The 17,529-nt window shown below is 41.0% G+C and overlaps 1 protein-coding gene across 1 annotated transcript; it reads left to right on the forward strand.

Annotated features, from left to right (window-relative positions):
* On the forward strand, window positions 1-17,464 carry LOC143519752 (uncharacterized). The gene is made up of 13 exons (XM_077013502.1): window positions 1-37; window positions 11,563-11,707; window positions 13,053-13,220; window positions 13,705-13,830; window positions 14,100-14,226; window positions 14,603-14,771; window positions 14,857-15,084; window positions 15,303-15,399; window positions 15,597-15,702; window positions 16,008-16,243; window positions 16,797-16,955; window positions 17,083-17,180; window positions 17,361-17,464. Exons 1-13 carry the CDS (start codon window positions 1-3, stop codon window positions 17,462-17,464), a joined length of 1,800 nt encoding a protein of 599 aa, XP_076869617.1.
* Window positions 17,465-17,529: the final 65 nt, after the last annotated feature.

The following is a 17,529-nucleotide window of genomic DNA, read 5'->3' on the forward strand; positions in this document are numbered from 1 at the left end:
ATGGGGAGCCAATCCCAACATCATCTGGCGAAGGCAGGTACACCATGGGCAGGCCAACGCACACGTGCGTTGAAAATAATAATTTATATTATAATAATTATAATAATAATCTAATATTACGTTGGAGGCATTATAATTAATGTAATATAATATCAGTTAAATCAATCAGGTTTCAATTTTTAATGGCACCAATTAACTGAATCCAACCTTAAATAATTGGCTTATGAATTCAGACAATAAAACATGCAGAGATATAATATATGTTCTAATTATGTATGCATAAGAAATTAATCCTAAAGAAACATGATAGGTCGTGGTGGACTAGCGACCTGCCCGTGGTGTACCTGCCTATGCCCGGAGATGCTGGAATTGGCTCCAGCACCCCCGTGACCCCAATAAGCTTCTCTCTCTCTCACTCTCTCTCTCTATTTCACTCTCCCTCTCTGTCTCTCCCTCTCTCTCTCTCTCTCTCTCTCTCTCTCTCTGTATTAGGGAACAGTCATCAGGTCACCAACACTATTATCAGGTAAGTTGTCAGGGCAGTTCAGCTGCACTTGCGTGTGACATATAAATGTAGGTTTGCAGGACTCTGGGTATGAATCATAATAGTAAAGGATTATAGTGCAGATTCATTAAAGGGATTAAAAGGTCAGGGCGTAGAAACTGAGATTAGAAAGATGTTTGACTGTTTAGCCATCTTAGAAACCAGTATCCAGGGTTACCACGCTAGGGTAATCATATCACACTAGAATCTGTAGACTACAGTACCTTCTAGCAGGCAGACACCAAACCATAGGCAGTGTGTCTCCTCGCTGTGTTCACTCTGGTTATCTGAGTACAGTGAGTGTGTATCAGTTTCTACAAAACCAGGCTTTGCCACCACATTACCAGCAGGGTCCTTGGGGGTTAGAGAAAGGCATTTGCATAATGTTTTTATTACTATATTTTTTGTCTCATCATTTGATTATATGGAATTCAATGCTGTCAGTTGACACACCCTGAAATGAATGAATTACGCATTCTAATCTCTGCAACGTCTACTACTGTATTGTTACTGTGTTATTAACTGTGCGGTTGCTCAAGATCTGAGAAGTGTGTGTTTGTTTGTTTTGATTCAGCTCAGCATGTTGCTTCCCCTGCTCATACTGAAGGGCACACACACACTAAGTTTGGTTTGTTAGTTTAGTCTAAATGATTTAGTGTGACTGGCTCTGAGATGAGAATGTCATTTAGTTGAACATTTATTTGTTGAAGTCGTCTTCGGGTGGAGCTCCCGCTCTGGGTCGGGAGTGAGTCCTTGCCTCAAGTGGAGGAGTTCAAGTATCTCGGTTCTTGTTCTCGAGTGAGGGAAGGATGGAACAAGAGATTGACAGGCGGATCGGTGCTGCGGCTGCAGTGTTGCGGACGCTGTACCGGACCGCTGTGGTGAAGAGAGAGCTGAGCCATAAGGCAAAGCTCTCGATTTACTGGTCAATCTACATTCTGACTCTCAACTATGATCGCGAGCTCTGGGTAGTGACTGAAAGAATGAGATTGCAAATACAAGTGACCGAAATGAGTTTTCTCTGCAGGGTGTCCAGGCTCTCCCTTAGAGATAAGGTATAGAGCACGACCAACCGGGAGAGGCTCGGAGTTGAGTTGCTGCTCCTCCATGTAGAGAGGAGCCACTTGAGCTGGTTCAGGCATCTGGTCCGGTTGCCACCTGGGTGCCTCCCTAGGGAGGCACTCCAGGTGTGTCCAGCTGGGAGGAGACCCCCGGGAAGACTCAGGACACACTGGAGAGATTATATCTATTTTAGCAGGAAGCATTCATCAGCCTATCAGCCTTCTATCAGCCTATCAGCATTCTATTGTCTGGCTCTCCCGGTTACCGTTCTGTTCGGTTGCCTGACTCACGATTCTGCTCTTTCTGAACAGGCCGTTTAGGAGGATTGACACTTGACTCTGGACTCTTCAGATTGCGCCTCAGTTTACCCCTGTGCCTGCGCCCCATGTGATTTGGTCACCATCTCTGTCTGCAGACACGCTACAGAAATCCTGTGCAACCCGTATGATAAATCACCCGTATGATAAAATGTCTGACCCTCTGTGTCCAAGTTACACGTGTGACAAAAATGTTTTAAATTAACATCTGGATTTATCATATCAATGATAAGACATTTTGTTTTCTGCTTACGGATAAGAGTGGATCCAAATCTGATCCCTGATACCACATTACAATGTCCCACCAGGTGCCCACTAACTCTTCTTACCACTGTCACGCTACAGCCCCTGACCCCTCCCCTTTGGGCGTGTGTTTATGTTGTCTACGTCTAGTCGTCTGCGTCTGTGGATCTTCGTGGGTGTGGTTGTGTCTGAGTGTCCCGTGCTCATCTTTGTCAGAGTCGGTCACGTTCGAATGTTGTATGTGTTCCACGTGCGCTGTCTGCGTTTTTTTGTATTCATTAAAAGTTGCGTTCGTGCTAAGGAGATAGGACTCCGTGACTCGTCCTTATCCACGCCCCCAACGTCACAACCACTCTCAGTGGTAACAGCTGCACTTCAGCTCCAGTAAACCACATTACTTCTAGTTCATACCAGCATGTAAGATTTATTGGCCAGAGATCTGATGATGAGGTGAGTCAGGTTCGCACTCTAAGAGGAAGTACCTGAGGTTGATATGCTGGAGATGTCAGATGAAACCAAATTTACATGCTGAAAATCCCCATTTCCTCATGTTACCTAACAAAACTTACCAGCGTAACTTATCACTGATGTATCATTTTTACAGTCATGTTCATCCGCTTTGTGGCATCGTGGTTCCCACAATTAGTAAAATTTTGACTTTTTCTTTGTTTTCTCCCTGGTATTTTCATAGCTTAAAATAAGAATAAATGAAACACAGATAACTGGTGTTAGTTGATGCTATATGATTGGCTCATTAGATATTTACATTAACAAGCAGTTAAACAGGTGTACCTCATAAACTGGCTTGTGAGTGAATATGTTTTGGTAATGTAACAAAGTATGTATGCAAAACTAACCAGTCCTAATGTGACATGCTGAAATCTCTCTCTCTCTCTCTCTCTCTCTCTCTCTCTCTCTCTCTCTCTCTCTCTCTCTCTCTCTCTCTCTCTCTCTCTCTCTCTCTCTCTCTCTCTCTCTCTCTCTCTCTCTCTCTCTGAGGGAACAAATAGAGATAAAGAGAATGAATGGGAATGTGAAAAATATAAAGTCAGAAGGTCGGCAACACTGATATCAATCAGGAGGTTGTCAAGGCAGTTCTTTAGGAAAACTATATTATCTACATGTTAACGCTAATTTGACTGATCTTTGATCCTCTTCCACTTCTGTACAAGCTTCGTTCTTCTCTGATACTTCTAATCCACTCTGTCCAGAGTAGACAACATTATAAAGCAGTCTGAGCTTGTAAGATTTATTAGCCACATGTCTGAGTATCACGTTTGCTCTCTAACAGGTAAACGTGAGGTTGTCCATCAGGCAGACTGAGGTTAACATAAATTGCACTTACATGTCAGATAGCAGTTAGAGACTGCATAAGCTGTTCCGCATACCAGGATGGAATTAAAGAAACAGAAATATTTTAATTAAAGCATTTTAGACATTTTTAAAAATTCATTTCACTTTCTTTCTAATTTTAAACAGTTGCAGGTTGACTCCATGCCTTGACTTATCATGTTTACTGTATCAGGGACATGGGGCGAATCAATACACACTAACAGTATCTAAACCATCAGCTGCTCCTGTTCTGCATACCAGTATGGAATTCAAGCCAAAGAAAAAAATGTAAATTAAATTATTTTAGAATTATTGATTCACTTTGGCTTCTTACCACGTTAATGCTACATATGAGTAAAAAATATCACCTGCATGTTCCTTAAAGGAGGAGGTGAGTGTGTGTGTGTGTGTGTGTGTGTGTGTGTGTGTGTGTGTGTGTGTGTGTGTGTGTGTGGTTTCTCTTCCTTCTCTTTCTCAAAGCAACAGATTCTTCTGCTCTGACTGGGTGGATGCTCTGTGCAGCTGAATTGTATGTTGTCCAAATGCCAAAAATGACAGCAACTAGTAAAGGGATCACATGTGCCATTCTGAATATACTCAGAGAGAGTAATTCTGAATATACTCAGAGAGGGAGTCATTCTGAATATACTCAGAGAGAGTAATTCTGAATATACTCACAAAGTGTAATTCTGCAACTCAAGCTTTCATAGCTTGCCTCTTCAACAACCAAACACAAGTAGCTGGATTATACCAGAGTGTAACTTCTCATTACTAATCACTCTCATATATAAATAAATTACAGATTCTAAACCAAAATAACTAATGACACATCGTATTATCTGAACAACATAAATTCCATTAACCCCAACAACACCCCAAACTCTGCTGCCCTGGTCTTAACCTGTACAAGTGCACAAATCAGTTCTGCAACAAGTATACTGAGATAAGTGTTGCAAAAATCAAGGAGGGCATATTTGAAGTTTTTCTAACATATTTAACAGGTGGTGAGCTCTGTAAATTTGTAGTACATTAAAAATGAATTAATGTACAAATAATTATACATGCATTTGTCTAGATATCTGTGAAGTTTAAATATCTGTTTTTCAAGTTTAAAAATACAGTTGTGTGTACATGTTCATGAAGTGAACACTTATGTTCAAAATTTTGTTCTCACCTCAAAAATACAAGTGTAATTTTTTTGTTTACATGTTCTCACCTTAAAAATACAAGTACACTCAACTGTTCATATGGTTTTTATTCTTACAGACTCTTGGGAGGTTCACTAGCACCACTCAGTGGACAAAACGGCTCATTTTAAATTGCAGCCCATCACTAGCATTGTCTAAAAGCCACTTAACATAACACATTGATCCATCAACATAGCTGTGCCTCTCACTTATAACCCAAGGCCACCCCTAGCCCACTATCCTCAACCATGTCCCCAAACAAGAAGAGCAAGATCAATATGGTGAATGGACCCCAAAGAGAGACACATTAATCCTCATGAATGTGCATGGAATGTGTATGGATTCAATTGAGATTGTAATAAATATGAGGAATAATTATATATATATATATATATATATTTATTTATTTATGGGCAGTGCAGGTGCTGGTCATAAAATTTGAATTTCATGAAAAAGTTGATTTATTTCACTAATTCCAGTCAAAAAGTGAAACTTGTATATTATACTCATTCATTACACACAGACTGATATAAAAAAATGATTTAATAGAATAGAGATAAAGAGAATGAATGGGAAGGTGAAAAATATAAAGTCAGAAGGTCGGCAACAGTTATGTCAATCAGGAGGTTGTCAAGGCAGTTCTTTAGGAAAACTATATTATCTACGTGGTAACGCTAATTTGACTGATCTTTGATCCTCTTCCACTTCTGTACAAGCTTCATTCTTCTCTGATACTTCTAATCCACTCTGTCCAGACTAGACAACATTATAAAGCAGTCTGAGCTTGTAAGATTTATTAGCCACGTGTCTGAGTATCACGTTTGCTCTCTAACAGGTAAAGGTGAGTATGTCCCTCAGGCAGCCTGAGGTTGACATAAATTTAACTTACATGTCAGATGTTAAGAGACTGCATAAGCTGTTCTGCATACCAGTATGGAATTCAAGAGAGAGAAATTATTTTAATTACAGCCTTTTAGACATTTTCTATTTATTTCACTTTCCTTACATTTTTAAACAGTTGCAGGTTGACTCCATGCCTTGTCTTATCATGATTACTGTATCAGGGACATGGGGCGAATCAATACACACTAACAGTATCTAAACCATCAGCTGCTACTGTTCTGCATACCAGTATGGAATTCAAGCCAAAGAAAAAATGTAAATTAAATTATTGTAGAATTATTTATTCAGTTTTTGACTCCTTACCACTTAATGCTACATATGAGCTAATCAATCACCTACATGTTCCCTAAAGGAGGTGTGTGTGTGTGTGTGTGTGTGTGTGTGTGTGTGTGTGTGTGTGTGTGTGTGTGTGTGTGTGTGTGTGTGTGTGTGTGTGTGTGTGTGTGTGCAGTGATGGCTAAGTTACCTTGAAAAAGTAATCCGATTACTGATTACTGATTACTCCTTTAAAAAGTAACTTAGTTACGTTACTGATTACTTGATTTTAAAAGTAACTAAGTTAGATTACAAGTTACTTTAGTAGTTACATTCAGCAGCAAAATAAATTTTTCCAATACTCACTTTATTGGAAGTGCATTTTTAACAGTAACAATTGAAGCAGGTTCGGTAACCAATGCAGAAACTGCTTAATCCAAAAATCCAGAGGAGGGAAACTTTATTGATAACGCAACCCTGGCGCGCGCAGACCCCGCCCCCCCAGCGTCACTTAAAGGGCAAGACTCGCCGTGAGGAGCAGTAGTCGCTACAGTATCTCCTGACATTACGTTTGTGTAGCTGCGCGGTATTATTTGTAAATTTATTTGTAAACATAATACAAGCGAATTGTTCAGTCAGACAGCTTGTGAAACGAAATACCATTAAAATTTCAAGCATTTTAAAGTAGGCTACATTAGTCAAAATTCGAGCACTTTTCAAACCTGAAACAGAAAGCAACATTAAAATTGGTCAGGTAAATGTTCCTTCCCCTGTTTTTGAGGGGCATTTCTTTATACTACCACATATCGTTACAGGAGGACACTGTAAAAAATGACTTGTAAAACGTGCTCGTGCTCTCACAGGGTCGCGCGCAGCGTGCGGAGTCGAGCGCTACGGTCAGAGGCAAAAGTAGAACTGAGCCAAGAAGAAAGCAAAAATATATATTTTTACTAGGGAAAATAAAAATAGTAACGCACAGTTATTTGGATAAGTAACTTTAATCTGATTACTGGACTGGAAATAGTAGCGCGTTATATTACTCGTTACCGAAAAAAGTGGTAAGATTAGAGTAACGCGTTACTAAGTAACGCGTTACCGACATCACTGTGTGTGTGTGTGTGTGTGTGTGTGTGTGTGTGTGTGTGTGTGTGTGTGTGTAGTTTCTCTTCCTTCTCTTTCTCAAAGCAACAGATTCATACATACTCAGAGAGGGTCATTCTGAATATACTCAGAGAGGGTCATTCAGAATACAGTCAGAGTGGGTAATTCTGAACATACTCAGAGAGGGTCGTTCTGAATATACTCAGAGAGGGTCATTCAGAATACAATCAGAGTGGGTTATTCTGAACATACTCAGAGAGAGTCATTCTGAATATACTCAGACAGGGTTATTCTGAATATACTCAGAAAGTGTTATTCTGCAACTCAGCTTTCATAGTTTGCCTCTTCAACAACCAAACACAAGTAGCTGGATTATACAAGATTGTAAATTCTCATTCTAATCACACTCATATATAAATAAAACACAGATTCTAAACAGAAATAAATAATGGCACGTCGTATTATCTTAACAACATAAATTCCATTATTCCGAACACCCCCACTGGGCTGCCCTGGTGTTAACCTGTACAAGTGCACAAATCAGTTCTGCAACAAGTATACTGAGATAAGTGTTGCAAAAATCAAGGAGGGCATATTTGAAGTTTTTCTAACATATTTAACACGTGGTGAACTCTGTAAATTTGTAGTTGTACAGTGAAAATGAATTAATGTACAAATAATTATACATGCATTTATTTAAATATCTGTGAAGTTTAAATATCTGTATTTCAAGTTTAAAAATACATTTGTGTGTACATTTTCATGAAGTGAACATTTATGTTCAGATTTTTGTTCTCACTTCAAAAATACAAGTGTAAATTTCAGTTTACATCACATTAAAAATACATGTACACACAACTGTTTATATGGTTTCTATTGTTACAGACTCTTGGGAGGTTCACTAACACCACCCAGTGGTCTCTCTCTCTCTCTCTCTCTCTCTCTCTCTCTCTCTCTCTCTCTCTCATTCTTTCTCTCCCTCTATCTCTCTCTCTGAGGGAACAAATAGAGATAAAGAGAATGAATGGGAATGTGAAAAATATAAAGTCAGAATGTCGGCAACACTGATGTCAATCAGGAGGTTGTCAGGGCGGTTCTTTACTGACATCTAATTTGAAAACCATAATATCTACATGGTAACGCAAATTTGACTGATCTTTGATCCTCTTCCACTTTTGTACAAACTTCTTTCTTCTGTGATACTTCTAATCCACTCTGTCCAGACTAGACAACACTAAAAAGCAGTCTGAGCTTGTAAGATTTATTAGCCACGTGTCTGAGTATCACGTTTGCTCTCTAACAGGTAAAGGTGAGTATGTCCCTCAGGCAACCTGAGGTTGACTTAAATTGCACGCACATGTCAGATGTTACAGACTGCATAAGCTGTTCTGCATACCAGTATTTACCACTTTAAGGCTACATATGAGTTATTCAATCACCTGCATGTTCCCTAAAGGAGGAGATGTGTGTGTGTGTGTGTGTGTGTGTGTGTGTGTGTGTGTGTGTGTGTGTGTGTGTGTGTGTGTGTGTGTGTGTGTGTGTGTGTGTGTGTGTGTGTGTGGTTTATCTTCCTTCTCTTTCTCAAAGCAACAGATTCTTCTGCTCTGACTGGGTGGATGCTCTGTGCAGCTGAATTGTATGTTGTCCAAGTGCCAGAAACGACTGCAACTAGTAAAGGAATCACATGATTACCTGATCACATGTGCCATTCTGAATATACTTAGAGGATCATTCTGAATATACTTAGACAATGTGAGGGAAATTTGCTAATGTCATTTAAGATCACATAAGAACATTATGATTTAGTACATTAGCAGAAAAACTGTGAATAAGGTTGGTCAGTGATTCGGTTCAGTGATTCATTTGTAATCATGTCCTTGTTTGTGTGTAACCGGCGTCATGAGAATGTGTAGAGACAGAAAGTACTATGTTATATCTGTCATCCCTGTGTTGACCATCAGCTCTTTCTGTGTTCTGTTAAAAACAGGAACGATCCATATTAGGAGGAATACACATGTAAGATGAAAGCTGTCTGCTGTGCATTCCCCCCCCCCTCAGGTTCTCAGTGTGCCCAAATGAACTGTAAACATGTGATAACTATGGAATAAAGGAGATTGGATTGCCCTCTCTCCTCAGAGTTTTTGTTCTAGACGAGACTCTCATGCTTTTTTACTTTTGTAATAAAACTCTCTTTTAACCACGTCTGAGTCCTTATCTATTTTCAGGAAATTTCCACGACAACAAGGTCATTCTGAAAATACTCAGAGAGTCATTCTGAATATACTCAGGCAGGGTTATTCTGAATATACTCAGAAAGTGTTATTCTGCAACTAAAGCTTTCATAGTTTGCCTCTTCAACAACCGAACACAAGTAGCTGGATTATACCAGAGTGTAACTTCTCATTACTAATCACTCTCATATATAAATAAATTACAGATTCTAAACAAAAATAACTAATGACACATCGTATTATCTGAACAACATAAATTCCATTAACCCCAACAACACCCCAAACTCTGCTGCCCTGGTCTTAACCTGTACGATACATGTTTACTGTATCAGGGACATGGGGCAAATCAATGTGCGTGCGTGCGTGCGTGCGTGCGTGCGTGCGTGCGTGCGCGTGCGTGTGCGTGCGTGTGCGTGCGTGCGATCTCTCTTCCTGCTCTCTCTCAAAGCAACAGATTCTTCTGCTCTGACTGGGTGGATGCTCTGTGCAGCTGAAATGTATGTTTTCCAAATACCAGAAACGACAGCAACTAGTACGGGGACTACGTGACTATACTCAAAGAGGGTCATGAATATACTCAGAGAGGGAGTCATTCTGAATATACTCAGAGAGAGTCATTCTGAACATACTCAAAGAGAGTCATTCTGAGAGAGGGTCATTCTGAATATACTCAAAGAGGGTCATTCTGAACATACTTAGAGAGAGTAATTCTGAATATACTCAGAGAGGGTCATTCTGCAACTCAACCTTTCATGGTTTGCCTCTTCAACAACCGAACACAAGTAGCTGAATTATACCAGTGTAACATCTCATTACTGATCACTCTCATATATAAATAAAACACAGATTCTAAGCAGAAATAACTAATGACACGTCATTATGCTGCCCTGGTGTTAACCTGTACAAGTGCACAAATAAGTTCTGCAACAAGTATACTGAGGTAAGTGTTGCAAAAATCAAGGTGGGCAGATTTTGAAGTTGTTTAACAGGTAGTGAGCTCTGTAAATTTGTAGCTGTACAGTTAAAATGAATTAATGTACATACGTATTTATCCAAATATCTGTGAAATTTTCAATGGGACTTTAAGTTAAAAAATACAGTTGTGTGTACATTTTCAAAAAGTGAACATATAAGTGTAAATTTTACTTTACATGTTCTCACATTAAAAATACATGTACGCACAACTGTTTATATGGTTTTTATTCTTACAGACTCTTGGGAGATTCGCTAGCACCACCCAGTGGTCTCTCTCTCTCTCTCTCTCTCTCTCTCTCTCTCTCTCATTCTTTCTCTCCCTCTATCTCTCTCTCTCTGAGGGAACAAATAGAGATAAAGAGAATCAATGGGAATGAGAAAAATATAAAGTCAGAATGTCGGCAACACTGATGTCAATCAGGAGGTTGTCAGGGCGGTTCTTTACTGACATCTAATTTGAAAACCATAATATCTACATGGTAACGCTAATTTGACTGATCTTTGATCCTCTTCCACTTCTGTACAAGCTTCGTTCTTCTCTGATACTTCTAATCCACTCTGTCCAGAGTAGACAACACTAAAAAGCAGTCTGAGCTTGTAAGATTTATTAGCCACGTGTCTGAGTATCACGTTTGCTCTCTAACAGGTAAAGGTAAGTATGTCCTTCAGGCAGCCTGAGGTTGACGTAAACTGCACTTACATGTCAGATGTTAGAGACTGCATAAGCTGCTCTGCATACCAGTATGGAATTTAAGAAAATACTTGAAGTTCCTGAATGTCTACCAGACTGGGTATTTGATTTATTTAATTAAGAATAGAGGTTTTATTGTTAAGTTTACTTCTGTTGTGAACAAACCAGTTGTCTCAGGTTGAGAGAATTTAATTTAATTTGATAGATGTAAATGCATTTTATATAGTGTAACTGTTTACTTTAGCTTTTTTTTTTTTTTACAAAGATTTGGGATTCTAAAGGATTTAATTGTCAGGGCTGGCTCGGATGCCACACCATCTACCTCCACTAGGGGCACCCGAGTCAGCCCTAGACTACATCCACGCAATCAGCAATGATTCACCTGTTGCCATGGCTTCTTAAGAAAGCTTTTGGAGACGGATCATTGCTGATTCGTTTTGGTTATGCCGGTACGTTCTCAGCCCTTTCTCTTGTCTCTCGGTCTCTTGTTGCATTCTCAAGTTAAAGGTGTCTTGCCACCTTATTCTTTCTCTCTCCCTCTCTCTTGTTCTCTCCTCTTCTCTCTCTTGTTCTTTTACTTATTCGAGTATTTATCTCCTAAGCCACTCTCTGGCCATGTGTGAAGGAGTAGTTGGCAGAGGTTGGAATTGCTTTGCTGTTAACACTGCATTACACATCAATGTTTTAAATCTAGTTCTCCATGTTGAATAATGTTTTGCAGTCTTCAAGCTGAATAAAGTCCTAGTCAGTTTGTTTGGGTTCTGGTATTCCTCTCTAGATAACCTCAAGCCAGGAACTCCCAGGAAGGATCCCTACGAGCAGCAGATTTTACGGTCCTTCTCCAAACCAGACCTCGCTCCAGGCCCGTAGCCAGGGGGGATCGAAGGGTTCGTTCGATTTCTCCCCCCCCCCCCCCCGCCCCCGCACCCTCCCTCCATACACACATGCCCCTCAAGATAGGTAGGCTATTCAATAAATGAATTGTTAATCTCCGGTGAATATACAGACAAACAAATAAGGACAGCAACAACAGACTCACAACAAACTTATAACAGTGTTGCCAACTCTCACGCAATGAGCGTAAGACACACGCATTTGACCGTTTTCACATGCTCAAACGCCATACATCCGATTTCTCACGCTGAAAAAAAAAAATCATGTTTATTTATCTCCGATCTACATCTATGATTCAATGAGTTACTAGTTCGCTCTGGCGCCAACCACCGGCGATCGAACGAGGAAACATATAAGACATAACCCCCCCCCTCCCCGTCAACGTTTGACACACACACCACCCCCTTCCCCCCCCGCCCCCAAATCAAATCTCAGTTCTAGTGATTTTGAAAAGTTAGCAACCTTGCTTATAATTAATAAAATATGTGTAAATTAAAAGGTTTGAAGTGCGCTCGCATATTTAGGGGGCATTGGAGTAGAGAGCCAAAAGAAGTCCACTTTTGGGGGGAAAAGATCCCCCCCATCACAATGCTGGCTACGGGCCTGTCGCTCTCACTCAGAGCTTCAGTCTGCTTAGTTCTGATGACTGGTAAGTCACACCTGCAAAATTCTGAAGCATTTGGCTAGGGCAGGTTAAACAGCAAGTCATTTATGGTGTTCTGCATATATGGTAAGTATGTATGTATTTAGTGAAGTTTTTTCCTCTTTGTCCCTTTTCTTGTAGCATTTTTTTCTTTCAGTAGCCGATGGTTACAGTGTGTCTATGTCCAATATCTTCATACAGGGAGAAGAAAATTGAAGGGTTGATGTCCATCCGTAGATTGGCCCAGTATCACGCTGATGTGCTTGGCAGCAGGCTTCATGATGTCTGCATTATTCTTATTCAAGAGGTAAGCCACTACATTTGCTGATTGTGTATCTGTCTGAATTCTAAAATTGGCAGACACCATCAGCATGTACACATTACAGGTGATGTTGCTGACAAAGTCAAGTCAGAGTTAGCATAGTACTTTGAAATTCCTTTTTTATAAACACATTTCTCATCTAATTGAAATTCAGATGGCATATCTACTGTAATTAGTGATTAAGGTATTTCCACCTACATAACACACTGCAGTGGTGGATTATACTTATTATGATGGCGGTGGCAGTGTTGGATGTGGCTGAAACGAGCTGGAACGCCGTCTTTCCTGCAGGTGCTGCACCTGCGCTCTGCCGTGTCCCGCATGGCGGTGGTGTCCTTGAATTGTACTCCAGCCTGCAGAAAGTGGACCAGGAAGTGGAGGCTACAGCTAAGGTCCTCCTCCACAAAGCAGCGGAGTCCAATGCCTTCACCAGGCAGGACGTGGACACAGCTCTGGACAGCATGGTGCAGAACTGCACCCCCATTTGGAGCATGAACGCCCTTCTCGCTGGAGGACTCTGGTCAGTTAGCCTGCAGTGAGCTTTAAACTGTGGCTTTCAGATAGCAACAACAGTCACAAGAAGCTAACACAGCACTGATTTTGGCTGCTGTTTTTACTTCTCCATTGTTCTTTCAAAATATTGCCCTGGCCTATATCAATATTTTTAGTTATTTATCCTCTTAAATATTATTTTTATTGCGTTCCATCTCCGCTCTGCTGATTCAAACTGCCCTTCACACCGCTTAAATAATAGGCTAGTTAGCTAGCTCACAGAGGACATACAAACATTTTCTGTTTAAAAAATACATATGTACACTAACTGGTGGAAACTAAGCCATCGAATAGAATATGATCATTTGATTGTGCTTGTAGATCTTACATAAGGGTATTAAGTTTCTTTATAGAAGCTAAAAGTTGTACTGTATACATTGATTGGATGGATTAATAGTTATTACCTTCTTTTTTGAATGCCCTAATTTTTTTCCTTCTGTTTTCCTCAAAAGTCATCTGAATGCTGCAGTAAGAAAGTGTACTGCTCGGCACTTGGCTACTTTGGCAGAGAAGATTGGTGCAGAGCGAATTATTCCTGCAGTCTCCAAGTTGGCACAGGACTCTTCCCAAGAAACCAGGTTAGTACTGTGATCAGAACGAGAATTCTACAAAGCTTATTCAGTTTCCCAGATAGTAATCTTTTGCTAATTCTTTTACTCTCCTAGTCTGATACTCTGAAGTCAGCAAATGCTGCTAAATTGTAGAGTAATAGAAGCACTATCGTGTTTTCTAGACACAGACGGCCTTGTAAAATTGTGCCCTGGTAAGATAAATGATCGGTGTGCTGTGAGTCATGGATCCCTCACTCACGGTTCTCTCCTGTTTTGGGGTCTGTTCCTCGTCTCAGGCGCTTGGGCCGGCGTATGCTGCTGTTCCTGTCCTCCCACCACGACTTTGATAAGATGGTGGAAAAGTACATCCCTGCCAAAGACCTGGCAACCATCAGGGACACTGTCCTCACTCTGAAATCCGAGGTAGCGATTCATGTTTGGATACATGATGAGGATTTTTTATCCCATTCAGCCACTATGCCCCATGTTTACTCACTAAAAAAAGCTTATTCACAAAACTTTTAGGTGAAACAGACTGCAATTAAAAAACCACCTAAACTGTCATGGTAGACATATATTGTAAACAAATACTAAAGTACAGGGCAGTGCGTGGCACCACACATTGTATTTACAGTAAGGCATGCACAGTGTAGTCCCAGACCCAGTAGTTAAAGGACAGAGCATGGTTCAAAATGAACCGGCTTGAAACCTTTGGGATAGAATCAAAGTATGAAGCAACATGTGGACTTCAATATCATCCCTCCATGTTTTGTGGTGATTCGTACGTGTGTATTCCCAGGAGAGGACAAAGGTGTCTAGGATTCCAAGATATAAGATGCGTCAGCCTCGTCTGGAGCAGCAAGAAGCGCCAGCCGCACAGGCGGAGCGTCACAACACGCTGCGAATGAAGCGCAGCCTTAGGCACACGGTGAGGGACGTGAGCCCAGACGACGCGGCACCTCTGAAAGGTAACGGCTGACCTCAGCAAACGCTCCCCTGCTGTTTCCTGAGAACCTAACCTTACCGCTTACCCGTGAACCTCCTTCCCATCAGACCTGCAGCTGAACAGTAATGTTCCAGCCCAGACTAAGACTGGTGTCCTCCTGGATGATTTGCCCTCGAGCCCCAGCAACGCACGCACCCCCAGAAGTCCCGTCAAAAGTTTGAGTCCTCCGCTTCGTCCCAGCCCCCCCACGGCTGTCCCTACTACAAACATGCTGCCACGACGCAGACGAGCTATCAGACTTATCAGAGCACGTCCGTCCCTCTCAAACTGTTCTAGTGAGTGTTGCCTGCTCTTCAGCGCTTCATGTGTGATCACTGCACTTGCATGTAAATTGCTTTGCTGTTAACACTGCATTACACAACAATGTTTTAAATCTAGTTCACCACATTGAATAATGTTTTGCAGTCAGTCATCAAGCTGATTTGAACCAAAGTTGAGCTGGTAGCCCTAAAAGTCCTAGTCAGTTTGTTTGGGTTCTGGTATTCCTCTCTAGATGAACTCAAACCAGGAGCTCCCAGGAAGGATCGTCCCTTCTCCAATCCAGACCTCGCTCTCACTCAGAGCTTCAGTCTGCTAAGCACTGATGACTGGTAAGTCACACCTGCAAAATTCTGAAGCATTTGGCTAGGGCAGGTTAAACAGCAAGTCATTTATGGTGTTCTGCATATATGGTAAGTATGCATGTATTTAGTGAAGTTTTTTCCTCTCTGTCCCTTTTCTTGTAGCATTTTTTTCTTTCAGTAGCCGATGGTTACAGTGTGTGTCTATGTCCAATATCTTCATACAGGGAGAAGAAAATTGAAGGGTTGATTTCCATCCGTAGATTGGCTCAGCATCACTCTCATGTGCTTGGCAGCAGGCGTCATGATGTCTGCATTATTCTTATTCAAGAGGTAAGCCACTACATTTGCTGACTGTGTATCTGTCTGAATTCTAAAATTGGCAGACACCATCAGCATGTACACATTACAGGTGATGTTGCTGACAAAGTCAAGTCAGAGTTAGCATAGTACTTTGAAATTCCTTTTTTATAAAAACATTTCTCATCTAATTGAAATTCAGATGGCATATCTAACTGTAATTAGTGATTAAGGTATTTAGGCCTACATAACATTGCAGTGGTGGATTATACTTATTACGATGGCGGTGGCAGTGTTGGATGTGGCTGAAACGAGCTGGAACGTCGTCTTTCCTGCAGGTGCGGAATCTGCGCTCTGCCGTGTCCCGCATGGCAGTGGTGTCCTTGAGGGAGTTGTACTCCAGCCTGCAGAAAGGGATGGACCAGGAAGTGGAGGCTACATCTAAGGTCCTCCTCCACAAAGCAGCAGAGTCCAATGGCTTCATCAGGCAGGACGTGGACACAGCTCTGGACAGCATGGTGCAGAACTGCACCCCCATTCGGAGCATGAACCCCCTTCTTTCTGGAGGACTCTGGTCAGTTAGCCTACAGTGAGCTTTAAACTGTGGCTTTCAGATAGCAACAACAGTCACAAGAATCTAACACAGCACTGATTTTGGCTTTTTCTGCTGTTTTTATTTCTCCATTGTTCTTTCAAAATATTGCCCTGGCCCATATCAATATTTTTAGTTATTTATCTTAAATATACTTAAATAAATACTTAAATTAAATTAAATATACTTAAATAAATACTTAAATTAAATACTTAAATATTGTTTTTATTGCGTTCCATCTCCGCTCTGCTGATCCATACTGCCCTTCACACCTGTTAAAGAATAAGCTAGTTAGCTAGCTTACCAAGGACATACAAACATTTTCTGTTTAAAAAATACAGATGTAAACTAACTGGTGCAAACTAAGCCATCGAATAGAATATGTTCATTTGATTGTGCACTTAGATCATACATAAGGGTATTAAGTTTCTTATAGAAGCTAAAAGTTGTACTGTATACATTGATTGGATGGATTAATAGTTATTAATTTCTTTTTTGAATGCCCTAATTTTTTTCCTTCTGTTTTCCTCAAAAGTCATCTGAATGCTGCAGTAAGAAATTGTACTGCTCGGCACTTGGCTACTGTGGTAGAGAAGATTGGTGCTGGCCGCTTATTGTCTGGGGTGAAAGACGTCACAACGCGAATTATTCCTGCAGTCTCCAAGTTGGCACAGGACTTTTCCCAAGAAACCAGGTTAGTACTGGGATCAGAACGAGAATGGTTCAAAATGAACCGGCTTGAAACCTTTGGGATAAAATCAAAGTATGAAGCAACATGTGGACTTTAATATCATCACTCCATGATGTTGATGTGGCTTTAGGGTCTGGGTGAGATGCCTCAGGATACTCCTTCAGCTCGAGGCAGGCGCTCCATCCCAGCTGTGGAGTCATGCGTACCTCCTCATCAGTTTGCCAGCAGGTGAATATTTAAACAGTTAATCAAAACAACAACAAAAAAAAGTGCATCCTGATTGGAACTGCTTTGATGTTTGCAATTTTTGATGGTGTTGATGTTGGTTTAATTTGATTGCAGCCTTGTTCATTTTCTGTTTGGACACTATAACCCAATCCTTGTGTTTTCTGTCTTGTGTGTGTTCAGCAAAGACAGCAGCAGAGCACACATCCACAGCATTGCAGACAAGACAGAGTACGTCAAGCAGCTCAAGGCCTGCTGGGTTCAAAAGACTTCAGGGAGCGCATTGATCAGCTGGTGGCCGACTGCGAGGACAACCCATATATGGTCATGGGCAACATGTTCCCGGTAACTC

This window comes from Brachyhypopomus gauderio, chromosome 7 (genome assembly GCF_052324685.1).
Source record: "Brachyhypopomus gauderio isolate BG-103 chromosome 7, BGAUD_0.2, whole genome shotgun sequence".
NCBI classification, from domain to species: Eukaryota; Metazoa; Chordata; class Actinopteri; order Gymnotiformes; family Hypopomidae; genus Brachyhypopomus; species Brachyhypopomus gauderio.

Bases quoted from the DNA above. Each gene is read 5' to 3' on its own strand.
- LOC143519752 (XM_077013502.1), top strand. From the start codon at position 1: ATGGGGAGCCAATCCCAACATCATCTGGCGAAGGCAG. The intron at 13,221-13,704 runs GTCAGTTAGCCT...TTTCCTCAAAAG, and splicing joins CTTCTCGCTGGAGGACTCTG to TCATCTGAATGCTGCAGTAA. The intron at 16,956-17,082 runs GTTAGTACTGGG...ATGTGGCTTTAG, and splicing joins GACTTTTCCCAAGAAACCAG to GGTCTGGGTGAGATGCCTCA.